This window comes from Barbus barbus (genome assembly GCF_936440315.1).
Source record: "Barbus barbus genome assembly, chromosome: 37".
Lineage (NCBI taxonomy): Eukaryota > Metazoa > Chordata > Actinopteri > Cypriniformes > Cyprinidae > Barbus > Barbus barbus.
Genome location: NC_136715.1, coordinates 24,749,812 through 24,772,481, shown reverse-complemented (window position 1 = coordinate 24,772,481; position 22,670 = coordinate 24,749,812). Strand labels below are relative to the sequence as shown.

Genomic DNA, 22,670 nt, shown 5'->3' with positions numbered 1-22,670 from the left:
TATATATATATATATATATATATATATATATATATATATATATATATATATATATATATATATACACACTCACCTAAAGGATTATTAGGAACACCATACTAATACTGTTTGACCCCCTTTCGCCTTCAGAACTGCCTTAATTCTACGTGGCATTGATTCAACAAGGTGCTGAAAGCATTCTTTAGAAATGTTGGCCCATATTGATAGGATAAGCATCTTGCAGTTGATGGAGATTTGTGGGATGCACATCCAGGGCACGAAGCTCCCATTCCACCACATCCCAAAGATGCTCTATTGGGTTGAGATCTGGTGACTGTGGGGGCCATTTTAGTACAGTGAACTCATTGTCATGTTCAAGAAACCAATTTGAAATGATTCGAGCTTTGTGACATGGTGCATTATCCTGCTGGAAGTAGCCATCAGAGGATGGGTACATGGTGGTCATAAAGGGATGGACATGGTCAGACACAATGCTCAGGTAGGCCGTGGCATTTAAACGATGCCCAATTGGCACTAAGGGGCCTAAAGTGTGCCAAGAAAACATCCCCCACACCATTACACCACCACCACCAGCCTGCACAGTGGTAACAAGGCATGATGGATCCATGTTCTCATTCTGTTTACGCCAAATTCTGACTCTACCATCTGAATGTCTCAACAGAAATCGAGACTCATCAGACCAGGCAACATTTTTCCAGTCTTCAACCGTCCAATTTTGGTGAGCTTGTGCAAATTGTAGCCTCTTTCTCCTATTTGTAGTGGAGATGAGTGGTACCCGGTGGGGTCTTCTGCTGTTGTAGCCCATCCGCCTCAAGGTTGTGCGTGTTGTGGATTCACAAATGCTTTGCTGCATACCTCGTTTGTAACGAGTGGTTATTTCAGTCAAAGTTGCTCTTCTATCAGCTTGAATCAGTCGGCCCATTCTCCTCTGACCTCTAGCATCAACAAGGCATTTTCGCCCACAGGACTGCCGCATACTGGATGTTTTTCCCTTTTCACACCATTCTTTGTAAACCCTAGAAATGGTTGTGCATGAAAATCCCAGTAACTGAGCAGATTGTGAAATACTCATACCGGCCCGTCTGGCACCAACAACCATGCCACGCTCAAAATTGCTTAAATCACCTTTCTTTCCCATTCTGACATTCAGTTTGGAGTTCAGGAGATTGTCTTGACCAGGACCACACCCCTAAATGCATTGAAGCAACTGCCATGTGATTGGTTGATTAGATAATTGCATTAATGAGAAATTGAACAGGTGTTCCTAATAATCCTTTAGGTGAGTGTATATATGTGTATATTAGAATAAAAGAAGAATTAAAAAAATAAAATAACCACAGCCAGCTGTAATAAGTAGTGTAACTAAACTGATTACATTTGATAACTTCTCTAAATTTCTAATGTTTTCAACTGTTAATCATCATATAAACTAGACATGGTTAATTTCACAGTACTCAACACTGATTAGTTCTGTCACGAATCCAGTCCATGAACTTCCGTTTCCTCACCACCAGAGGTCACTCGCTCACCACATTGACTCTTGCACTACGCTACTGTTGCAGGTCACCTCTGGACTGCATTTCCCATCATCCATTGCACTGATGACACACAGCTGTCACCAATCTCACTTTGCTCTGATTACACAGCTGATCACACACACTTTATAAGCCTTGGACTTCCTCTCTGTCATTGCCAAGTATTGTACAGCGTATATCACTCTCCAAGCGATAGCTACTCTACGGAGCCCACTTAGTTTTCATAGTCTCGCCTTGCCTCTCCTGCCCTGTCTGTTCCGCCGTGGAGGTCTTCTGCCCTGTCTGCTCCGCACTAGTAAGCGTCTGCTCCACCGTGGAGGTCAGCTGTCTGGCTCTGGTGGTCATCTGCTCTGACGTGGTGGTCTACTGCTCAGGTCCTGGTGGTTTCCTGCTCCTCTTGCTCCACTTAGTAGTCATAGTCTTGTCTTGCCTTGTGTGTTTTCTGGTGTTTTGATTCTTGCCTGTGTTTCCTGGATTTACCCTTTGCCTTGCCATTCAGACTCTGTTTGCACCTCTCTTGGACTATTGCTCGTGTACCTGGATTATCTCTCTGCCTTGCCCTGTTGGATATTGTTAGCCGATTGTCGACCCACACTTGCCCTAGGATAGCTTTTTGTCTTGCCTGTGATGTTCCTGTTTGCCATTGCATGAACCTTGCTTGTTTTGTGACCTCGCCTTTGAATAAAGCCTTGCAAATGGATCCGCACGTCTCACGTCTTGTTCGCCCCGTTACAAAATACTTGGCCACACAAGGATCCAGCGGCTTTTCCAAGGAACATTGGTCAGGTATGGAAATGGCAAGAATTTTGTTACCCCTTAAACAAGGCTTGCGATCGCTGGAGAATTATATCCACAAATCTTTAGCCATTGCAAGCTACTTTGATCTACCGGACTGTTTTTTTTAATAGAGTTTTTTGTGATGGCATTAATAAACCACTGCAATCTGAGTTTAGACGCGAGGGTAGCCGTGTTCATCACTCGCTCAGTTTATGGACTATGCTTTGTTGACTGTTGGCTCTTTGTTTACTGTGGGTGTTGCGGAGGAAGAACGCGACTCTGCATTTATGACCGAAATAGCAGCTGCGTTAGAACACGCTCACAAAATGGCTGCGATAGCTGATCCCATTCCCGTCATGTCATTGCTACCGCCTCAGAACCCATGAACATCGCGGCTGTTGCATCAGAGCCTGTATATGTCTCAAACTCTGCCAGAGTTCGGTCAAGTCACCGCTGATCTTAAATATCTAAGTAAAGTCACAGTCAATGTTAATGAACCAAGTCAAGTCACAGTTGATCGTTGTGAGTCAAGCCAAGACACTGTTGATTGTTATGAGCTAAGTCAAGTCACCCTTGACCGTCACAGCTGGTCATCCCGAGTCACACCGCGTCACAGCTGGTGATCCCGAGTCACACTGCGTCACAGCTGGTGATCCCGAGTCACACCGCGTCACAGCTGGTGATCCCGAGTCACACCACGTCACAGCTGGTGATCCCGAGTCACACCGCGTCACAGCTGGTGATCCCGAGTCACACCGCGCCACAGCTGGTGATCCCGAGTCACACCGCGCCACAGCTGGTGATCCCGCGCCACAGCTGGTGATCCCGAGTCACACCGCGCCACAGCTGGTGATCCCGAGTCACACCGCGCCACAGCTGGTGATCCCGCGCCACACCGCGCCACAGCTGGTGACCCCGAGTCACACCACATCACAGCTGGTCATCCAGAGTCACACCACGTCACAATTAATCTTCACAAGGCAAGTCACATCTCCGCTGACCATCCAGAACCACGTCACATCACAGCTGATCCTCCAGAGTCTTGTGATGTCCTGTCTGTCACACCCAGATATTTAAGGTCAGTGCTTCGATTTCTCAGTCTGGTTTCCAGTGTGAGGGATGCACCGCTGGTGCCTGCACACGCAGCTGGTATACCCAAACCCACTTACTTTAACCCACCTGCTCCTGCACTAATTCCCCTGTCCGACACGCTTCCCATGATGGGGATGTTTTTGTGTTGCATTTGGGCTGGGTACACCACCATAGAACTGCCCGAGGTGGCGATGTCCACTGTGATGTCTCCAGAGGTGGCGGCTGATGCTGCAGAACCTCTTGGGGTAGTGACACTCGCTGCTGTGCTCTCCGAAGCGATGGCACTCGCTGCAGCTTTTTCCGAGGTGGTGGCACATGCTGCAGAACCTCCTGAAGTGGCGGTGCTCGCTTCAGCTCCTTGTATGGTGGTGGCGCCTAGCAATGTACTCTCAGCCTGTTGTGTTGCAGTCAAAGAGACCGTTACTGAACTCTCCCTGTGTCCAGAGATTACCACTGTAGAACCTTGAGAGGTGGCGGCAACTGCTGCAGAACCTCCAGAGGTGTCAGTGGTATCCACTTATCTATCCTCGTCCTGTTCTGTCACAGCCACGGAGGCCGCTTTTGAACATTTGCCCTGCTCTGAACCGGCCGAGGAGGCTATCTCTGAACTCTGAAGTACCTGCCTGCTCCGTTGTCACTATTTATGGTCCTTGAGACTGTAAATGCTATGCCTGTCTCGTGGACCTCAGTTTTCCCTAGGCTCCAATCTCTGCTGTGGGTTCCTGATCCGTCGTGGTGTTCTCCTGTTCCACTGTGGTGCTCCTCTGAACCGTCGTGGTGCTCTCCTGCCCTGTCTGTTCCGCCGTGGAGGTCTTCTGCCCTGTCTGCTCCGCACTAGTAAGCGTCTGCTCCACCGTGGAGGTCAGCTGTCTGGCTCTGGTGGTCATCTGCTCTGACGTGGTGGTCTGCTGCTCAGGTCCTGGTGGTCTTCTGCTCCGTCTGCTCCTCTGTGGTGGTCTTCTGCTCCGCCATAGTGGTCTTCTACCCCAGTCTGGTGGTTTCCTGCTCCTCTTGCTCCACTTAGTAGTCATAGTCTTGCCTTGCCTTGTGTGTTTTCTAGTGTTTCCTGGATTTACCCTTTGCCTTGCCATTCGAACTCTGTTTGCACCTCTCTTGGACTATTGCTCGTATACCTGGATTATCTCTCTGCCTTGCCCTGTTGGATATTATTCGCCGATCGTCAACCCACGCTTGCCCTAGGATAACTCTGTCTTGCCTGTGATGTTCCTGTTTGCCATTGCATGAACCTTGCTTGTTTTATGACCTCGCCTTTGAATAAAGCCTTGCAAATGGATCCACACGTGTTGTTCGCTCCGTTACAGATCCTTCATAACCTGAATTAAGATTAAAGTAATTTAATTTAAAAGCACAGCTACCACAAAATAAGACTTACTTTAAGATCATTCTGAGGTTAAATACAGATTTAAAACCATAAGAAACAATTTAGTAACTATTATACTTTTTTTTATCAAATATTTGCATAGTTATAACAGGAAACACTGGCATCTAACAATGCCTTGACAGTTAACAGTTAAACAGTTAATCTTAAAAAAAAGCATATTCATAAATCCAAATATTAAATAAAAGTTATCGACTAAGCATGTGTCCTATTCTGTGTCCTAAACCCCTGAAACATTGGAGTCATGTTTTACAGCAGTTGCCGCAATTTATGAAAGAAATCAATTAAATTTGTCTGTGGGTGTGCATGAAAAAAATCAGATGTAACCTCCTTTGTAATTAACATTTTCATAAGTAACTAATTTAATTACACATTTTTTTTTATCAGTAACTGTAACTGATTACAATTGTTTATTTTGTAATTAAATTACATAATTTAGTTACATGTAACTAGTTACTCCACAACACTGTACATAAATACATACATAATATATACATTATAGACAATATGCACACACAGCTGCATCATAATACTGGGTGCTGTCACTGGCCTTCGACATCCCCAGCTCCTCTGTGCATGACTTTGTGTCCAGAATGAGCAGGGCAGTCTTCAGGATTTTGAGAAGCTTGATTTCTTTCCCCACCGCAGATGACCTGGAGACAGTGCGAGCAGGTTTTGCCCAGCTGCCTGGGTCTCCAACTTTCCATGTGGTAGCTGGAGCAATATATGGCTGTCACAGCCGAAGTGAACCACCAGCAAATGAACCGAGCCCTGCCTTTGTGCCAGATGTTGTTGCGTGCTGTGCTCCACAACCTCTGTCTTCAGAACAGGGACATTGTTGATTTAGAAGTTGTGAGGATCATGACGATGACCAACCTGAATCCCGAAACAAAAAGCCAGCGCACGAAAGAATGTGTGGGACAATCTGGCCACAGGTGTGTCCGCACCAGACAACTGTGTGCCTGGTCTTCAAGTGCATGATTACCTGTAAGACATTTTAACAGGTTAAGACTGCAAATCAGTTCATGTTCTACTCATATTGCTATTGTCTAAGCTAGTATAAGTTAGTTAGTGTAAGAAAAAAAAAAAAAATATATATATATATATATATATATAAATTAGGGCCGGGACTTTAACGCGTTAATTTAGATTAATTAATTACACAAAAATAACGCATTTTAATCGCACTTATTTTTGCACCGCGGAACGTTTCTCACTGGATGAGTTTCGGCGGACCGATTATACTGGAGCACCAACTAGCGTTCAGAATTCCAAGAACGCAAAGAACGGACTTGCGTTCTCGTGGAGACCGGTCTTGCCAAGCTTCCTTGGAAGAACGAACTCGGAAGGACGCGAGAACACAGAACGCACACTTATGAGAACTGAGATGTACTGCATTCCTGCTTAACTGACCGCATAGTCTCAGCATAAGAAACGGCCAATGAACAAATATTACAAAATGTCATAACTTATTAAAACATTTCATACTATTATAGATATTACTTTCATATAATTGTATTGTTTTATTTTACAGCGTTATATGTTTTACTTTTAAGAGTCATTTTAATATGCCAATAAAAATGCAGACTTTCTCCGGGTCTTATAACTTTATTAAAATTAACCAAAACAAAACGATAAATGTTTACTTTCAACTTGAAGAGCCGTTAAGTATTTGTGAGAGCGACATTAAAGCTTACAGGCTTCTGTACACCGGCCACCCACAGTGTTTTCTGGGATTTCTAACGGCTCGATTCTCTCAAGTCTGCACTCGATGCATCCTCAGTTTCAAGAACATATCCGGGCACTTTCATGCATCCTCTGTACTTGCGTTCTTGAGAATTGGAACTGAACTTCGACGGTTAATGATGACGTAGAACGAGAACACAAGGACGCAAGATCGCTGAAGAACGCATATTGAGAAACAGCCAAAAACAAACCACAGTGAACATGGACAAAGAAGCTGATGAGACCGCTTTGGTTGGCCTTGTGGATGGGAAATTTAAAAATCCATATAAAAAAACTTACTTCTCACTGTTCTCAGGTCAAATATTTATATGCGATTAAAATGCGATTAATTTCGATTAATTAATTACAAAGCCTCTAATTAATTAGATAATTTTTTTTAATCGAGTCCCGGCCCTAATATAAATATAATTTATAAACATGAATACACATGTAAATATTTAAATGTACACGTGTGTGTGTTTATATAAATATTCACAGTACACACATTATATAAACAAACTTTTATTTTGTATGCAATTAATCAGTTAGACGGCACTACTTAAGACATTTTAAGAACTTTTTAGATCTGCAGAAACCGGGAATTCATATCACAGTTCTTTGAAATTCTAGCAACATCACAAATGTCACTTGGGGGTTATATTTATTTGGGCTTAGTTTCACAAATTTATTACTTTATTCCTGGGGTAAATTTTGAATTTCCACTTTTTTTGCCCCCCACTCATTTTTGTTACGCAAATTTAAAGTCCTCATCTTATACACATATAGGGGAAGAAAAATATTTTGATATTGTTTTGAAGTTATATTTATAAAATATTGCTTTAAAATAGTTTCTCAATGTCACATAATAAGCACTTTGCAACTGACAAAATATAGCTACTGTAAACACCTGGCAAATAAAGGTAATAAAACTTGCTTTAAAAAAAAAAAGCATAAATCAATGAAGATCCTAACATAAATAAATGTAAAGAGAGTGTGTAGTTAATGTTAATACTCATTTTGTATACTTACTCTATCCCTTTGATTACAGCATTATGCTTTCCAGTAGGGTTGTGACGGTGAGGAAATTTTCCCACCGGTTAATCGGCGTGTGACAATACCGGTATCACCGTGGTGGTGGTGGGGTCGTTTGAGTTTTCCCTCTTTTCCTCGAATTTGCGGCAATTCGGCATCAAGCAGTTGTTTGTTTTTAGTTTGTTTGAAAAACAAACATTAAATTACTAAATGTAATTTAGTCTGTTCAAGGAAAGCAGCGTTAACAAGCTGATGTACTGCATTGATTAAACATCTTTTAACAGCAATTCACAAAGTCGTCTCATCTGTTTACATAGGTTGAACCTTCAACAAGTAAGCCGTTTACTTGGATGATTTTAAACAAGTACAATTTAACCACAATGAACAACGTTTTTCCTTGAGGTACTTACACTTGAAAACAGCCGTGTCGCCGCCTTCCGCCATTTTTCGAATATGACGCCTCTTCTCCCGTGGCTTCATGGGATAGTAAAGTGTCCATCGTATGCCTACTACAGAATTCGGGCAGAAGCAGTAGGTCATCCGGGTACTTCTCACCTACTGTTTTTCGAATACTATGAATTCGGACATACTACCCGCCTCACATACTGTTTTTCGCATACTTTAAAGTAGGGAAGTATGCGATTCCGGACTCACCCTTGGTTTTTTATTTTAACTTTGATGAAAGGTTTTGATCTACTGCAAATATTGCCTATAGTATATTTTAGCTTCAAGCTGTATAATTCTTTGATTTACTGCAGATTTCAGATTAAATTGCTGATTTAGTCAGTAATTTTCTGATTACTACAGTAATTACAAACAACACTAGTAGCAGCTTTACTGACATTTTATGTCTCAATCTCAATATTTTCACAGGAACAGGATTTAGTGATACTGTATGTGCTGTCTGCATTAATGGAACTTATTCAGATGGCTCTCTTATGGCCTGCCTGCCACATTCAAAGTGAGTAGTGTCCACAGATTTACTCATTTCATTTAAAGATTACTCTAAGACTGGATATACTGATATTATTGAATTAAATATCTTTAGATGTGAGACTATGGGACTTACAGAAGTAAAAGCAGGAACAACATCCTCTGATGCTGACTGTGAGAAAGTGACTTCAGTTGCTCTCATAGTTGGAGTCACAGCAGCAGCTCTTATAGCAGCTGTAATTGTGGCATTATTAGCACACAACAAATACAGAAAACATAAAGCATGGCGCCCTAACGAAGGTAAGAACTAAATTCTTACAATAAAATGCCAATAAAAACAAATTTTAATATATTACTGTTATTACCATAGCAGTGCTAATACTTTTATATTGTAGGTGTCTTGTACATACAACCAGCAACTGAAGATCCATAATCAGTAAGTTAATATTTGACCTGTTGTTTTTTTTGTTTTTTTTTCTGTCGACATGTTTATTTCTTTTATTTAAAAAAAATATTTTTTTTTTATTAGTAGGAGTGCAAAACATACAACATATGGTGAACACAAAAAAAAACAGCAATGACAATAACAGTGATGAAAGAAAACAGTCATGACAATCTGAATAATAGTAGTAGTATTTAAGTAATATTAACATGCATAAAAATAATAATAATAATGAAAATACTAAAGATGGTGATGATAACAATATTCTGTGATGAGATGATGGCAACAGTAATATCAATAGAGATTAAAAGTAATAATAATAGTAACAATAGTAATAATAATGTAATAATGGCATATACCCAACACATACCACACCTATTCTAACTCAGTATATTTTTATTTTTATTTATTTTTATTATTATAATTATAATTATTATTATTATTATATTTTTTTTCCTTCTCTCCTCCCAGTCACGATGAGATAACTATATGTATATATGTCTAAGCTGAGGTGGTGCATTAAAATCAGCATGCAGTGCATTAAAAACGTATATGGTATATGTTGGGGGCAAATCTGATTTAGTTATATTTATATATTTTAAGTATATTTAGTGTTATGATCTTCATTAAACCGTTACCGTCCTCATACAAAACATCATTCCATCAACAGCTCAATGTTTCTAAGATATTAATAATAATAATAATAATAATAATAGTAGTAATGAAAATACTCGGTATTACTAAAACCTTGTATAAATATGTATAATAATATGCGGGTAAATAAATAATCAGAATCAGCGTGTCACATTTGTAAGAGTTGAAAGAGGTCTGATCTGGAGTGTTGTGGTTCTGAAGTATTGTAAGGAGGTGAGAAATATTCTAGGGAGATGTATTCTGTGAGCAAATTGTTCCAGTGTGCTATGTGAATAGTGTTTCGGGATTTCCAGTTCAAGAAGATAGTTTTCTTGGCGATGGCTAAAGCCACAAGGAGTGTCCTTTTGTTTGTTATTTCCTGATTGAGAGTTGATAAATCAGCCAGTAGACAGAGTAATGGGGATAATGGGATGCGGCAGCCCAGGAGGCAACGTAGGGATTCAGTGACATCTTTCCAAAAACGTTTAATGGGTGGGCAATGCCATGTGGCGTGGATATATGTGTCCGGACAATTTTGTGAGCAGTGCGAGCAAGTTTCTGATGTGAATCCCATTTTAGACAGCCTTTCCCCAGTATAGTGTGTTCTGTGAAGAGTTTTATACTGTATTAGCTGAAGGTTGGCGTTTTTAGTCATGTAATAAATATTTTTACAGATTTGAGTCCAGAAATCGGCATCGGGAGCAATAGAAAGTTCTTTTTCCCATTTGATTGTTGGTAAAGTTATGGTTTTATTTGAATTAGTTATAATTCAATAATAATAAAGTGAATAATAAATTCACTCTTTTAGTATTTATCCAGTAGGTTTCCTTTAAAAAGGAAATCCTGCCATTTTGGGGAAGTCGTGGCCTAATGGTTAGAGAGTCGGACTCGTAATCCAAAGGTTGCGGGTTCGAGTCCCCGGCCGGCAGGGATTGTAGGTGGGGTGAGGGAATGTCCAGCGCTCTCTCCACCCTCAATACCACGACTGAGGTGCCCTTGAGCAAGGCACCGAACCCCCAACTGCTCCCCGGGCGCTGCAGCATAAATGCTGCCCACTGCTCCGGGTGTGTGTGTGTGTGTGTGTGTGTGTGTGTGTGTGTGTGTGTGTGTGTGTGTGTGTGTGTGTGTGTGTGTGTGTGTGTGTGTGTGTGTGTGTGTGTGTGTGTGTGTGTGTGTGTGTGCATTTGTTCACTACTCACTGCTGTGTGTGTGCACTTGGATGGGTTAAACGCAGAGCACCAATTTCGAGTATGGGTCACCATACTTGACAATACATCACGACTAAATAATTTTATATATTTTGGAAAGTAATTTTTTCGGAGTGGATATATTAACTAAATCTGCTACTGCGGAAGGAAGGTGAGGATTGAAGGTTCTGGTGTTGATTTTAGATGAAACGGCTGATTTGAGTTAATAATTCAAGAATTGACTGCTCTCGATACCGTACTCCTGGACTAAGTAGGAAAATGAAACCAGGTTGTTAGACTGAAAGATGTGATTAATGTGTGTGATACCCTTTTCTGCCCATTTATGGAAATTGAGTGATTTTTTTATTGCTTGTAAAGTCAGGGTTGTTCCAGAGCGGGGTGAGGTTAGATGGAACCTGATTGGTGTTTGTGATGTGGAGATATTTCCACCAGGCTATCAGAGCCGAAGCTATTGTCAAGGCTTTGAAGCATGGGTGGTGTTTAATGGACTGACTGATAAATGGGATATCTGATATGCGTAAGTTTTCGCAGAGTGATTGTTCTATATCTAACCATATGATGTCTGACTGAGTGGGGTGGGTCCATTTATAAATGTATTGAAGTTGGTTTGCGTGGTGGTTTATTTTCCAGTAGAATCGGGTGATGATGGAGTCTAAAGATTTGAACCAAGTGAACCAAGTGAGAGTAGGTTGGGTTGGGATCATTGAGAATAGGTAGTTTATTTTTGGGAGTGATGTCATTTTAATTATAGCTATTCTTCCCTGGATGGAAAGTGGTAAATTGAGCCAGCGTTGAAGGTCGCCTTCTAATGTTTTCAGTAAAGGAGTGAAGTTGAGTCCAGTCAGCTCTGACAGCCTGGAGGAAACCTTAACGCCTAAATAGGTGATGTGAACATTGCATAGAGGGATGGGTGATATCTGGGCAGCCACAACCCATTTGGTTTGATGTAGTGGAAGAATTGAGGATTTATTCCAATTTATTGCATAATCTGAGATTGTAGAGTATAAATCAATGGTTTTAGTTATTTCTTGCATAGATGATTGAGGATTTAGCAAAAAGAGTAAAATGTTATCAGCATATAAACTAATCTTATGTTGTGCTTGGGGTGTGTGGATTCCTCTGATGAGTGGGTTCTGGCGGATGGCTGCTGCTAAGGGTTCAGTGAAGATGGTGAATAAAGAGGGAGAGAGTGGGCATCCTTGCCTGGTCCCCCTGTGCAGTGTGAAACTTTGTGATGTTAGTCCATTGGTGGTGACTGTGGCAGAAGGTAATGTGTATAAAATCTCGATCCAATGAATAAATGACTCCCCAAAGCCAAATTTATTTAATGTGGTGAATAAAAAGTTCCAGTTGACTCTGTCGAAAGCTTTTTCTGCATCTAAAGTAACTATAATGGTGTTTTCCTGTTGTAGTGATGAATAATGGATTAAATCGTATAATCTGCGTATGTTGTTGGATGCCTGCCTACCTTTGATGAAGCCGGTCTGGTCTGGGTGAATTATACATGGGATAGTTTTTTCAATTCTATATGCAAGAACTTTACTGATTATTTTAATGTCTACGTTGATGAGAGAAATAGGACGGTAGTTTGACGGGAGGGTTGGATCTTTATTAGATTTGGGGATGAGTGAAATAGTGGCTGTGTTCATGTGCACTGGTAATCTTGAGTTTTCTTTTATTTCTGTTATTGCTCTGATGAATAATGGAGATAAAATGGACCAAAAGTGTTTATAGAACTCAGCTTGGAAGCCATCGGGTCCTGGTGCTTTATTATTGGGCATTTGGCTCAGGGCGATATGAAGTTCTTTTTCTGTGATTGAGTTGTCCAGTGTGCTGATTTGTTCTGGGTTAAGTTTTGGTAGTTGAATATTATTGAAAAATGAATGAATATCCTCTTGTCTTATGTTATTATCAGATGAATAAAGTTTAGCATAAAAGTTTTGGAATATTGTATTTATTTCTTGTGGAGAGTTGGTAGGCTTCCCCGTTGAGTCCTTAATAGTTGCAATTGTTACTTTTTCTCTGTTTCTTTTAATTTGATTGGCTAAATATTTACTGGATTTGTTGCTGTGGTGGTAGTTTTCCTGACAGAGTCTATGAATTAGAAATTGAGTTATTTTATTGATGATTTCGTTTAGCAGGAATTTGTGTTTTCTTAGTTCATTATAAATTACATCTGTTGGGTTATTTGCATGTAATATTTCAAGTTTTTTAATTTTTTTCTTCTAGTTTGTTTTCTTCTTGTTTTTCTATTTTCTTTTTATGGACGGAGAATGATATGATTTTACCTCGTAGTACTGCTTTACTTGTTTCCCAAAGCAATGAGGCCGACAAATTTGGGGAGTCATTTATTTCTAGGAAGGATGACCACTCTCTTTTAAGATAACTGTCAAACTCTGGATCTTTAAGGAGAGATATGTTAAAGCGCCATCTGTTGGTGTGTTTACGTAAATTAGTTGGAGTCCATATGAGTGTTACTGGAGCGTGGTCACTGATGCTGATGGGGTGGATCTTGTATTCAGAGATACTTGGTATGATCGAGTTACTAGTTAGGAAAAGGTCGATGCAGGAGTAGCTATGATGAACCGGTGAGTAATATGTGTATTCCCTGTCAATTGGATGCTGCAGCCTCCAACCATCGCCAAGGCCAAAATCTCTCATGAACTGAATTGTCTCAGTGGATTGCCAGTGTCCTTTATTTCTTGTGGATCTGTCAAGTGATGGGTCAATTATGGTGTTAAAATCGCCTCCTATAATTACCGGGCAATTGGAGAAATTTGAAATAGAGGAAAAAAAAGTGTGAAAAAAGGAAGGGTTGTCTAAATTTGGGCCTTAAATGTTGGCAATTGTTACCGGGTTATTGTTATTTGATATGTTTATGATAATAAAGCGTCCTTCGGGGTCTGAAATAGTTGTATTATGAACAAATTGGATTTTTTTGCTTATCAAGATACATACTCCTCTTTGTTTTGAATTATAAGTGGCTGAAAATGAGTGAGTGAATTTTGCTGATCTTAGGGTATTTTGTTTTGAGTCTGGAAGGTGTGTTTCTTGTAGTAAACATATATCTGCCTGTAGATTATCCAAATAGTTGAAAACTTAATTTTTTTTTATCTGAGAGCTAACGCCATGGATGTTCCAGGTTATGAATTTGAGTTGCATGTTGAGCTAATATTTATACTGATATGTATGTATGAATGAATGCCAAACATCAAATACAGAACAGTAAGACATAGTAACACTAAACAAACCCAGGCATTTACAACAAAATATGCAATAAAACCAAAAACAACACAGAGTTTGAAAAGCAAAACATAGGTGACTGGGGTGCATGGTTATATAGTGCAGCGAGACGTAGGTGCAATATGTTATAGATGCTGGGGGGGGTCAAGGGTGATATATTATAGCGGAGATGATATTATTAAGGGAGGGGTGCTAATAAAGCCAGGGGGTAATGTCCTTGTCTTTGAATAGCTGTCCATCAATGTACAATTTGTCCACTGTGAGTATTGCTCTTTTGCCTTCTTTTATCATTTGCTTGCGGATGGGATTAGCAGTTTACGTCTGTGGTTGAGTTCTTGTGGAAACTGGTCGTTAAGTCCGTAGTGAGTGTCCTTTAACTGCCTGCCCTGTCGATGAACCAGTTCTTTTTGCTTAAAATGTTCGAATTTGACAATGATTGGGCGGGGTCGGGCGACATTACTGAGTTTTTTCCCTAGACGATGAACGCGGTGAAAAGTGATGTTGTTGACAGTTTCCGTTGAGAGTTTGAGCTGTTTAACCATAAAATCCTTGACTGCTTTCTCTGGATCGTCAGTGGGTGGTTCAGGGATGCCGGTGCGTGCTTGTTGTTGTTGAATTGTTTCCTTCATCGTTTTATTTTCGGAGGTGACTGATGCAAGCTGAGTGGTAACAGTTGCGTTGTGAGGGCTTTGACTGAGTTCTGGAACGAGCTGTTTTCTTGTGCGAGTGTGTCGATTTGTTGTTGACTGTATTCCAGGCTGTGACGGAGTTGCTGGAATTCTTTGTGCAATACTTCTATTAAGGCTACTCTGGCATCCAGTCCGGATAGTTTATTGTCTATAGATGTAAGTATGTCGCTTACCTCGTAACAGCACGGGGGATGTGGGTGAAGGAGGAGAGTTGGATGAAGTGGGGGAGCCCGATGTGCGTGGCTTTTTGAGAGCGTCCCATGATGCAGAGTCTATTGTAGCATTCGTCGATGTAGTCTTCCAGATGATCCAGGTCCGAATTGTAATCCAGTGTATTGTATTTGTGGTAGGTAAAGTAAAAGGGGGAGAAAGAGAGAAAAAAAGGAAAATTTGTTGACTTCTAGCATCAACGCGCCGCCATGTTGAATCGCGCACCTGTCTCGCGAGAACACCACTTTCTCACATAACACCTGAGAAGGCGTTATTAACACAGTCAAACAGTTAAAATAGGATTATAATAGGAACCACCTTACTAAAATACTGATGTTGTTTTCAAACTGAAGTTACATAAAGCTTTATTTTATCTATTTTTTACAGAAGTGGCAGACACGTTTGGACCAACATAAAACAGGTAAGAGCCAACAGCTGATCAGTAGGACCTTTATATAATGCTGCTCATATGAAATCAGGTGTGTAGTCCTTTCTTTGAAAAAGTGCTTGCTAGTAAAGGTCCTGACATTTCTGAATCTATGCCCCACAATCACCAAACGACATCCATTTATTTATCAGCACTGACTTTCCTTAAAAAAAAAAAAAAAAAAAGACTCATAATTTACTTGAAAACTAGCCTACAGAACTACACGGGAGGACCTGGTCAATGACCTGAAGAGAGCTGGGACCACAGTCTCAACGGTTACCATTAGTAACACACTACACCGTCATGGATTAAAGTCCTGCAGCGTGCACAAGGTCCCCCTGCTCAAGCCAGCACATGTCCAGGCCCGTCTGAAGTTTGCCAAAGACCATCTGGATGATCCAGAGGAGGCATGGGAGAAGGTCATGTGGTCAGATGAGACCAAAATATAACTTTTTGGTATAAACTCCACTCGCCGTGTTTGGAGGAAGAAGAAGGATGAGTACAATCCCAAGAACACCATCCCAACCGTGAGGCATGGGGATGGAAACATTATGCTTTGGGGGTGCTTTTCTGCAAAGGGGACAGGACGACTGCACCGTATTGAGGGGAGGATGGATGGGGCATGTATCATGAGATTTTGGGCAACAACCTCCTTCCTTCAGTAAGAGCATTGAAGATGGGTCGTGGCTGGGTCTTCCAGCATGACAATGACCCCAAACACACAGCAAGGGCAACTAAGGAGTGACTCCGTAAGAAGCATTTCAAGGTCCTGGAGTGGTCTAGCCAGTCTCCAGACCTGAACTCAATTGAAAATCTATGGAGGGAGCTGAGACTCCGTGTTGCCCAGCGACAGCCCCAAAACCTGAAAGATCTGGAGTAGACCTGTATGGAGGAGTGGGCCAAAATCCCTGCTGCAGTGTGTGTGCAAACCTGGTCAAGAACTACAGGAAACGTCTGTCCTCTGTAATTGTAAACAAAGGTTTCTGTACCAAATATTAAGTTCTGTTTTTCTATTGTATCAAATACTTATTTCATGCAATAAAATGGAAATTAATTATTCAAAAATCATACAATGTGATTTTCTTGATTTTTTTTATATATACTTACTTACTTACTTTACTTTTGTCATTTAGCAGACGCTTTTGTCCAAAGCGACTTACAAATAAGAAAAAGTAACTAAAACTAAAAAGTTACAACTCTATAAATACTATCTACCCACATATTTAAGAAAATAAAGAAATTAAATAAAATTAACACATGCATTATATATATATATATATATATATATATATATATATATATATATATATATATATATATATATATATATATATTCTGTCCCTCACAGTTGAGGTGTACCTACGATGAAAATTACAATGAAAAATGATGAAAAATCTCTCCATTCTTTGTAAGTGGGACAACTTGAAAAATCGGCAGTGTATAAAATACTTATTTGCCCCACTGTGAATATATATATCACTCTCTATTTTTCAATTATACATACATGACTGTCATTAAAATCAAACCTAGATTATAAAACTCACTGAAATAAACCATATCTTTGCATACATTAATCAGATCAATACCTTATGTGATCAAAATGTGCAAATGTTTCTAGCACCTATCACTATACTGTCTCATTGCTGTCCATGTGGTCACATAACAGTAGTGCTGTTAAATCAAAAGACCATTGTGGAGAAAAATTATATTACACACAGGCCAATTTTGTATTGATTCATACAGATCACACAGTGATCCCACATTTAGGATTATTAATGCTTTTCTTTCCACAAAATCACAACAAGGTTTTTCCCAGTGAAACAGAGAAGTATGTGCAGACCAGTGTTGGGGGTAATGCAGTAACCCCCCCATTTTTTTGACAGACCGCTCTCTTGTCTGCATGTTGAGAGAAATCAGGAGTAAGATGTTACTGTAGTTCTATCTAGAATAAATGTGAACATGCCTTTAATTCATCTCGCTCACAAAAGAAAAAAACTGATCCCGTATTCATCAAAATGAATAAAAACAGTCAAATGCAACTCAGAATATGATGCAAACCCAGCAATAACTAAATGTTAAATAACACAAATATCAAAATCGAAACCTTGTATGGGCTGATGAAAACATAAAAACACAATTGGAAAGCACATAAAAATGCTGACATCTTCAGAAATTTCAGCGAGCACCTGAAAACGAGGGGGATTCACAAGAGCGGCGGATCAATGCCGCTTGAAGGGGAAAAAACTCAGACAGCAATATCTGAAGATAAATTACTCCCTCAGAAAGACCGGAAGCTCAACGGAAGAGAAGGAAAAGTTTCTTTGGTAAGATGCCATTGACAACATTCTTGGTTCTAGGCCTACAAGTGACCCTCAAAACATAATCGAATCACATTCAATTACACCAACATGTTCGGAACTACAAATGAGCCAAAACCGATGAGTATTCTGCTTAAACCTATGTTGTTGTTGTTTATTAGCACAATACAGTTGATCAAATGGATATTGATCATGAATGCATATTGTTCTTCATTTGGTTAGTAGTTGAAAACATGTTATATAAACAAGCAGCTTATTGAGTTGGTTTAAAAAAAGATGTAACTAATGATTCATCTGTATATGAATAGCTGACTGACTGTAAATGGAAGCATTGACATTCTTTATAATGCAACAGGGACAATGACTTGGTCAAGTTAATGGTTACCATTCCTTTTCTTGTTAACTTTATGTAGATTTGTAGTGCAGTTAGCCCAGAATTGAAAGTACTGTTAATAATTGTCTTCAATTGTTTTTGATTATATGGTGTTATAAAGGCTGCATGTGGAATTATAGAGGAATCAGCATAATGCAGTTGAAATGAAGTTGAAAGCATGCATTATTTTATAAAATTTTTATTTTCTAATTTTACTTGTCTTACTGATCAATATTTCAGGTGAATCTGACAGCACCAACTGTACCCAAGCAGAAACCAGCCGGACCAGAACAGTCAACAGGAAGAGAAAAGCCAAGGTTGACGTAGCGAGCATGCTGGAATCATATGTAGAACAACAGAAGAAACCATATGAGTTCATGCCGGTGGAGCAAGTTCGTCAGCAACAGGAGAGAGAAACACTGGACTACTGGATGAAAGTACAAATGGATGTGGAGGAGCAATGCTGTTTCATGCATTCAGAGTTATTAAAGAGTTGGATTCTCATGCTAAACATGGACACATTTTCAAAAACCGATTTGGACGTATGACGGAGTAATTCTGTGCCTAAAATCTTACTTCCGGGTTCGTACACGTTTCGGAACGTTTTTGAGGAGCGTCTCGCTGCAGCCTGTGGTGGGCATTTTTTACGGAGTAACACAATATTGTAATGCATTACTTTTAAAAGTAACTTTCCCCAACACTGGTGCTGACATTACAGTTCAAGGATGATATGAACGTTGAAAGTGTTGCTTTTATTAATATTGTTTTAAATATAAACAATAAAATTGACAATGATAACCTCATGTTTATGAGCAATTCAAAAAATAAGCAATAAATAAATCAGACGCCAGCCTCTTTCTGCAAAGTAAACCCGCTAATGCCGTTTTCTCTGAACAGTGACCATGGATGGACTAATTCCAGCATCAACTCAAATCAAGAGAACATGACAACAGGCCTTTTATAATACACTATCATACTGTGTTTGTTGTAATTGTAGATAGATAGTTATTCGTGTTGTTTACTTGCAGATTAAATCATGTTGTTCCTTATTCAATTTTCATCTATCAATAGTTTCAAGGATAAAAATGAACGAAAGTTCAAACTTCAAATGACCGTATGTTGCTCTTGTGAGCTGGGATAGAATATATATATATATATATATATATATATATATATATATATATATAATACCCAAGATGTGACACTCATATAGGTTCTAATGGGGAAAAATGCAACGCTCAATACGGCCGCTCAGTCGCAGGAAGCCCCGCCTCCTGAATGAAAAAGCCAATCGTTAATCAGTAAAATCAGCGTGTCACTGCAGCTGCCTTTAGAAGTCCCAGTTGCTATAGAAACAGACAGCATTCTGAGGCATGCGCATGCGCACTGGCTGATCTAAAAATATGCTTTTTTATAATACTATTTGAGCAAAAGAATCAAAGTTTATGACACAGTTGTCAGATTTCTTTGGTGATTTCAAATATGAAATTTAATCGTAAGCTTAGTGAACAGTTTTAGAAAAGTTGATGGCTGCAAAAAGTGCAAAAAGTTAGTCAGAAATATACATTTACACACAAACTGACCACCAAACACAACTTTCAGACACCATCTTTATTTTTTAGCTCAACCCTCACGGAATGGAACACACAGGATTGTGGGATATCAAAGGAAACAAAGGGTACATCTGTGCTGCCTTCAAAATTCGATCAGAAGAAGGTACTTCCGGAGACAAGAAGTGAAGCTGAATTTGGATTCAGACGTGCCTTGATGCCTTCCTGCCTTGGAATGCTGCCTCCAAAGGAGCTTTCAGATGATATTTCCCCATTCAAAAAGACACACACACACAGACACACACACACACAGACAGACACACACACACACACACACACAGACACACACACAGACACACACACACACACACACACAGACACAGACACACACACACACACACACAGAGAGACAGACAGACAGACACAGACTTGTTTCGCTATCCTTGTGGGGACTCTCATCGGCGTAATGGTTTTCTACTGTACAGACCGTATATTCTATTGCTCTACACCTAAACTAGTCCTCACAGGAGACTTTTTGCATTTTTAGATTTTCAAAAAAACTCCATTCTGTGTGATTTATAAGCTTGTTTACCCGTGGGGACCTCAATTTAGGTCCCCACCGTGACACAAGTCCCCATGAGTCTGTGTGTATTCAGGTTTAAGTCCCCACCGGAATATAAAAACACAAACACACACACACACACAAAAAGGCAATTAAAGTGATTCTGGTTTTGATTCTGATTAAAAAGCGTCTGCTTTAACAGGAAGGCTATAAACAGGGTATAGGGGGAGAAACTCATCCTCAGACAGCTGTAGGCTGTATCACGGTGTACTTGGCAATTGTGTTTGTTTGATTCATTGTTTAATTGACCCATGGATCCAGACATTTACAAATAAATTACAACTTACAAAACCTCAGGAACATACCCTGATAGTGTAACAAAGAACACTTTCAGAAAGAGAGCAAGCTAAATTTGAAGGTAAGATGAATGTGATCGTAATATTGGGGTTGTGTAAAGTGTGAGTAACGATTATATTATTGTCATTGTTAATATTATAGGCACTGTGCTCATCCACACTCACCCCCTGAAAAAAGAAGAAGAGAAAAAAAACAGTCCTTGTCTGTCCAAGCTGGATTGTGCCCAGACACTATTTACAAGTTATGAGATTGTACATTTCATTACCAATTATAAATAGGCCTACTATGTAGCAGCACATAGCCAACAGAAACATATAAAGTTATTTTTTTTAAAAAGAATAAATTAATAGTTATACAAATATTAAATTCTAAAATCCTAGTTATCATGACAGGGTCATTCCTGTTATTTGGTCCCTTTTGGCCATCATAAAATGTAGAAAATCAACCTGTTTTTAAAAAATATTTTTGTGTAGTCATGACAGGGTCACTGCAAATGTAATACTTAATTTTCAAAATTGAAATATATATATATATATATATATATATATATGTGTGTGTGTGTGTGTGTGTGTGTGTGTGTTGTATTATCATGAAATATGGTGGTTCAAAATGCTTTAAAATGTCTCAAATTATTATTCTTGAAAAAAAAAAAATCAACTTCAATGTGTTTTATTGGGGACACAAAAGGCACTGAATCCCAAGAATCACCTGACCATGAAATGTTACTTTGAGGTATAATTTTCAAAATTAGTCAATTATTTTTTTTCTCCCCCTCAAAGATGGTGAATTGTTCAACAAACGATACAAAGGAACTCCAAAGGAAATGAAAGCAAAAGTAGTTTGTGGAGCAGAAGCGCTGATTGCCTCCTAACCCCTCAGTATCTTCACAGCTGTGTCCACCCATGCCCTGCATGTTTCATCTACTGTAAAAACACCCACAGAATGCCGTGACTTAAGCTATAATTTACATTTACCACCAACCACAGCATCTCAGAGAAACGCACTCTGAAATTGCTTCTCTGTTAACCTTACCGTGGTTGCATGTCTGGTCTGCTGTCTTCTCACCCCGAGGTTATCAGTGGTGCGCAGTGACTGTAGTGGGGATTTAAGCACCATGCAAACCCTGCCCTCCACAAACATTCATGAGTGAACCAAACCACATACATGTCCTTCACATGCAGAAACTGTGTTGAAAGTATGTTTGTGTTTTCATCTTATGTATTTATTTATTTATTTGCATGTATGAAAATGTTGCTGTATGTGCTCTTTTATGTCAAGGCCTTTACATTCAGAGTAAATGCACTACAATAAAAGACACAATCTGTGATGTGCTTGATGGATATTACTGCATTGATTATTCCATTTCACAATGCCTTCATGCTCAGAAACAGTGTTTGTGAACCAGGACAAGACACAAAAAGATCAGGTATTTGTTCTGAATACTTCAGGGTTTTTAAAATCATGATTCAGTGATTAAAGAGATCAATGAAGGTTAATTTCTGAGAACACTCGTTAGGTCTGCTTACAGGAACAAAGTGTTTGGAGACAATATGTGTGAACTGTCCTCTTGTATTCTCCATCAGGTCTGAACTGCTCCAAATGATCAGAGTAGGTGAAATATTATTTGTACTCCCTGCAGTATTTGCATTTTTATCTGTTATTAATGTGTTTTTCTCTCAGTTGCACAGCTAGGAATGAAATACAGATAGAAATTGGCAGCTCTGTTAAAGATGTCATGCACACCGGAAAGACAGGAAAGATATGGTCTCATTTCAGTGGCTTTATCATCATTATTTTACATGATTCTTATACCTGTGGCCAATGTGTTAAAGTGAGCATACACGCAGGATGCATCTGAATTTAATATTTATTAATGTGGCTTGATTTATGTTGATGGTTTTCTCTGAAACCTGCATATCAAATAACTAACCAAACGATAGTTTTGCTGATTGTTATTAAAATGGAAGATTCTAATGAGTTAAATCACTATTAAATATTTATTTTTAACTGCATGTCAAGTCACCTTTATTTATATAGCACTTTTAACAATGTAAATTGTGTCAAAGCAACTGCACAATATCAAAAAAGGAAAATAGTGTCAATAATGTAAAATGTAAAGATTAAAAAAAAAGATTTTCAGTTAAAGGCATCTCATTATTGAATTG

General features: G+C 39.4%; 1 protein-coding gene across 11 annotated transcripts in view; it reads left to right on the top strand.

Annotated features, from left to right (window-relative positions):
• Nucleotides 1–19,088, top strand: part of LOC306856487 (tumor necrosis factor receptor superfamily member 14-like) — a 43,598-nt gene extending 24,510 nt beyond the window's left edge. For 2 of the 11 annotated variants that reach the window (XR_013783021.1, XR_013783022.1), the window contains 6 exons: nt 8,434–8,521; nt 8,609–8,793; nt 8,889–8,929; nt 15,306–15,339; nt 15,576–15,907; nt 16,168–16,405. Coding sequence is in view for 9 of the 11 variants with exons in the window: in XM_079395808.1 (XP_079251934.1) it covers nt 8,434–8,521; nt 8,609–8,793; nt 8,889–8,926 (311 nt within the window). In the remaining 2 variants the exon portion in view is untranslated. Of the gene's footprint in view, nt 1–5,451; nt 5,791–8,433; nt 8,522–8,608; nt 8,794–8,888; nt 8,934–15,305; nt 15,396–15,531; nt 16,413–18,276 lie in introns of those variants that run through there. The other 9 variants (XM_079395804.1, XM_079395810.1, XM_079395808.1 and 6 more) reach the window with 8 other exon arrangements.
• Nucleotides 19,089–22,670: the final 3,582 nt, after the last annotated feature.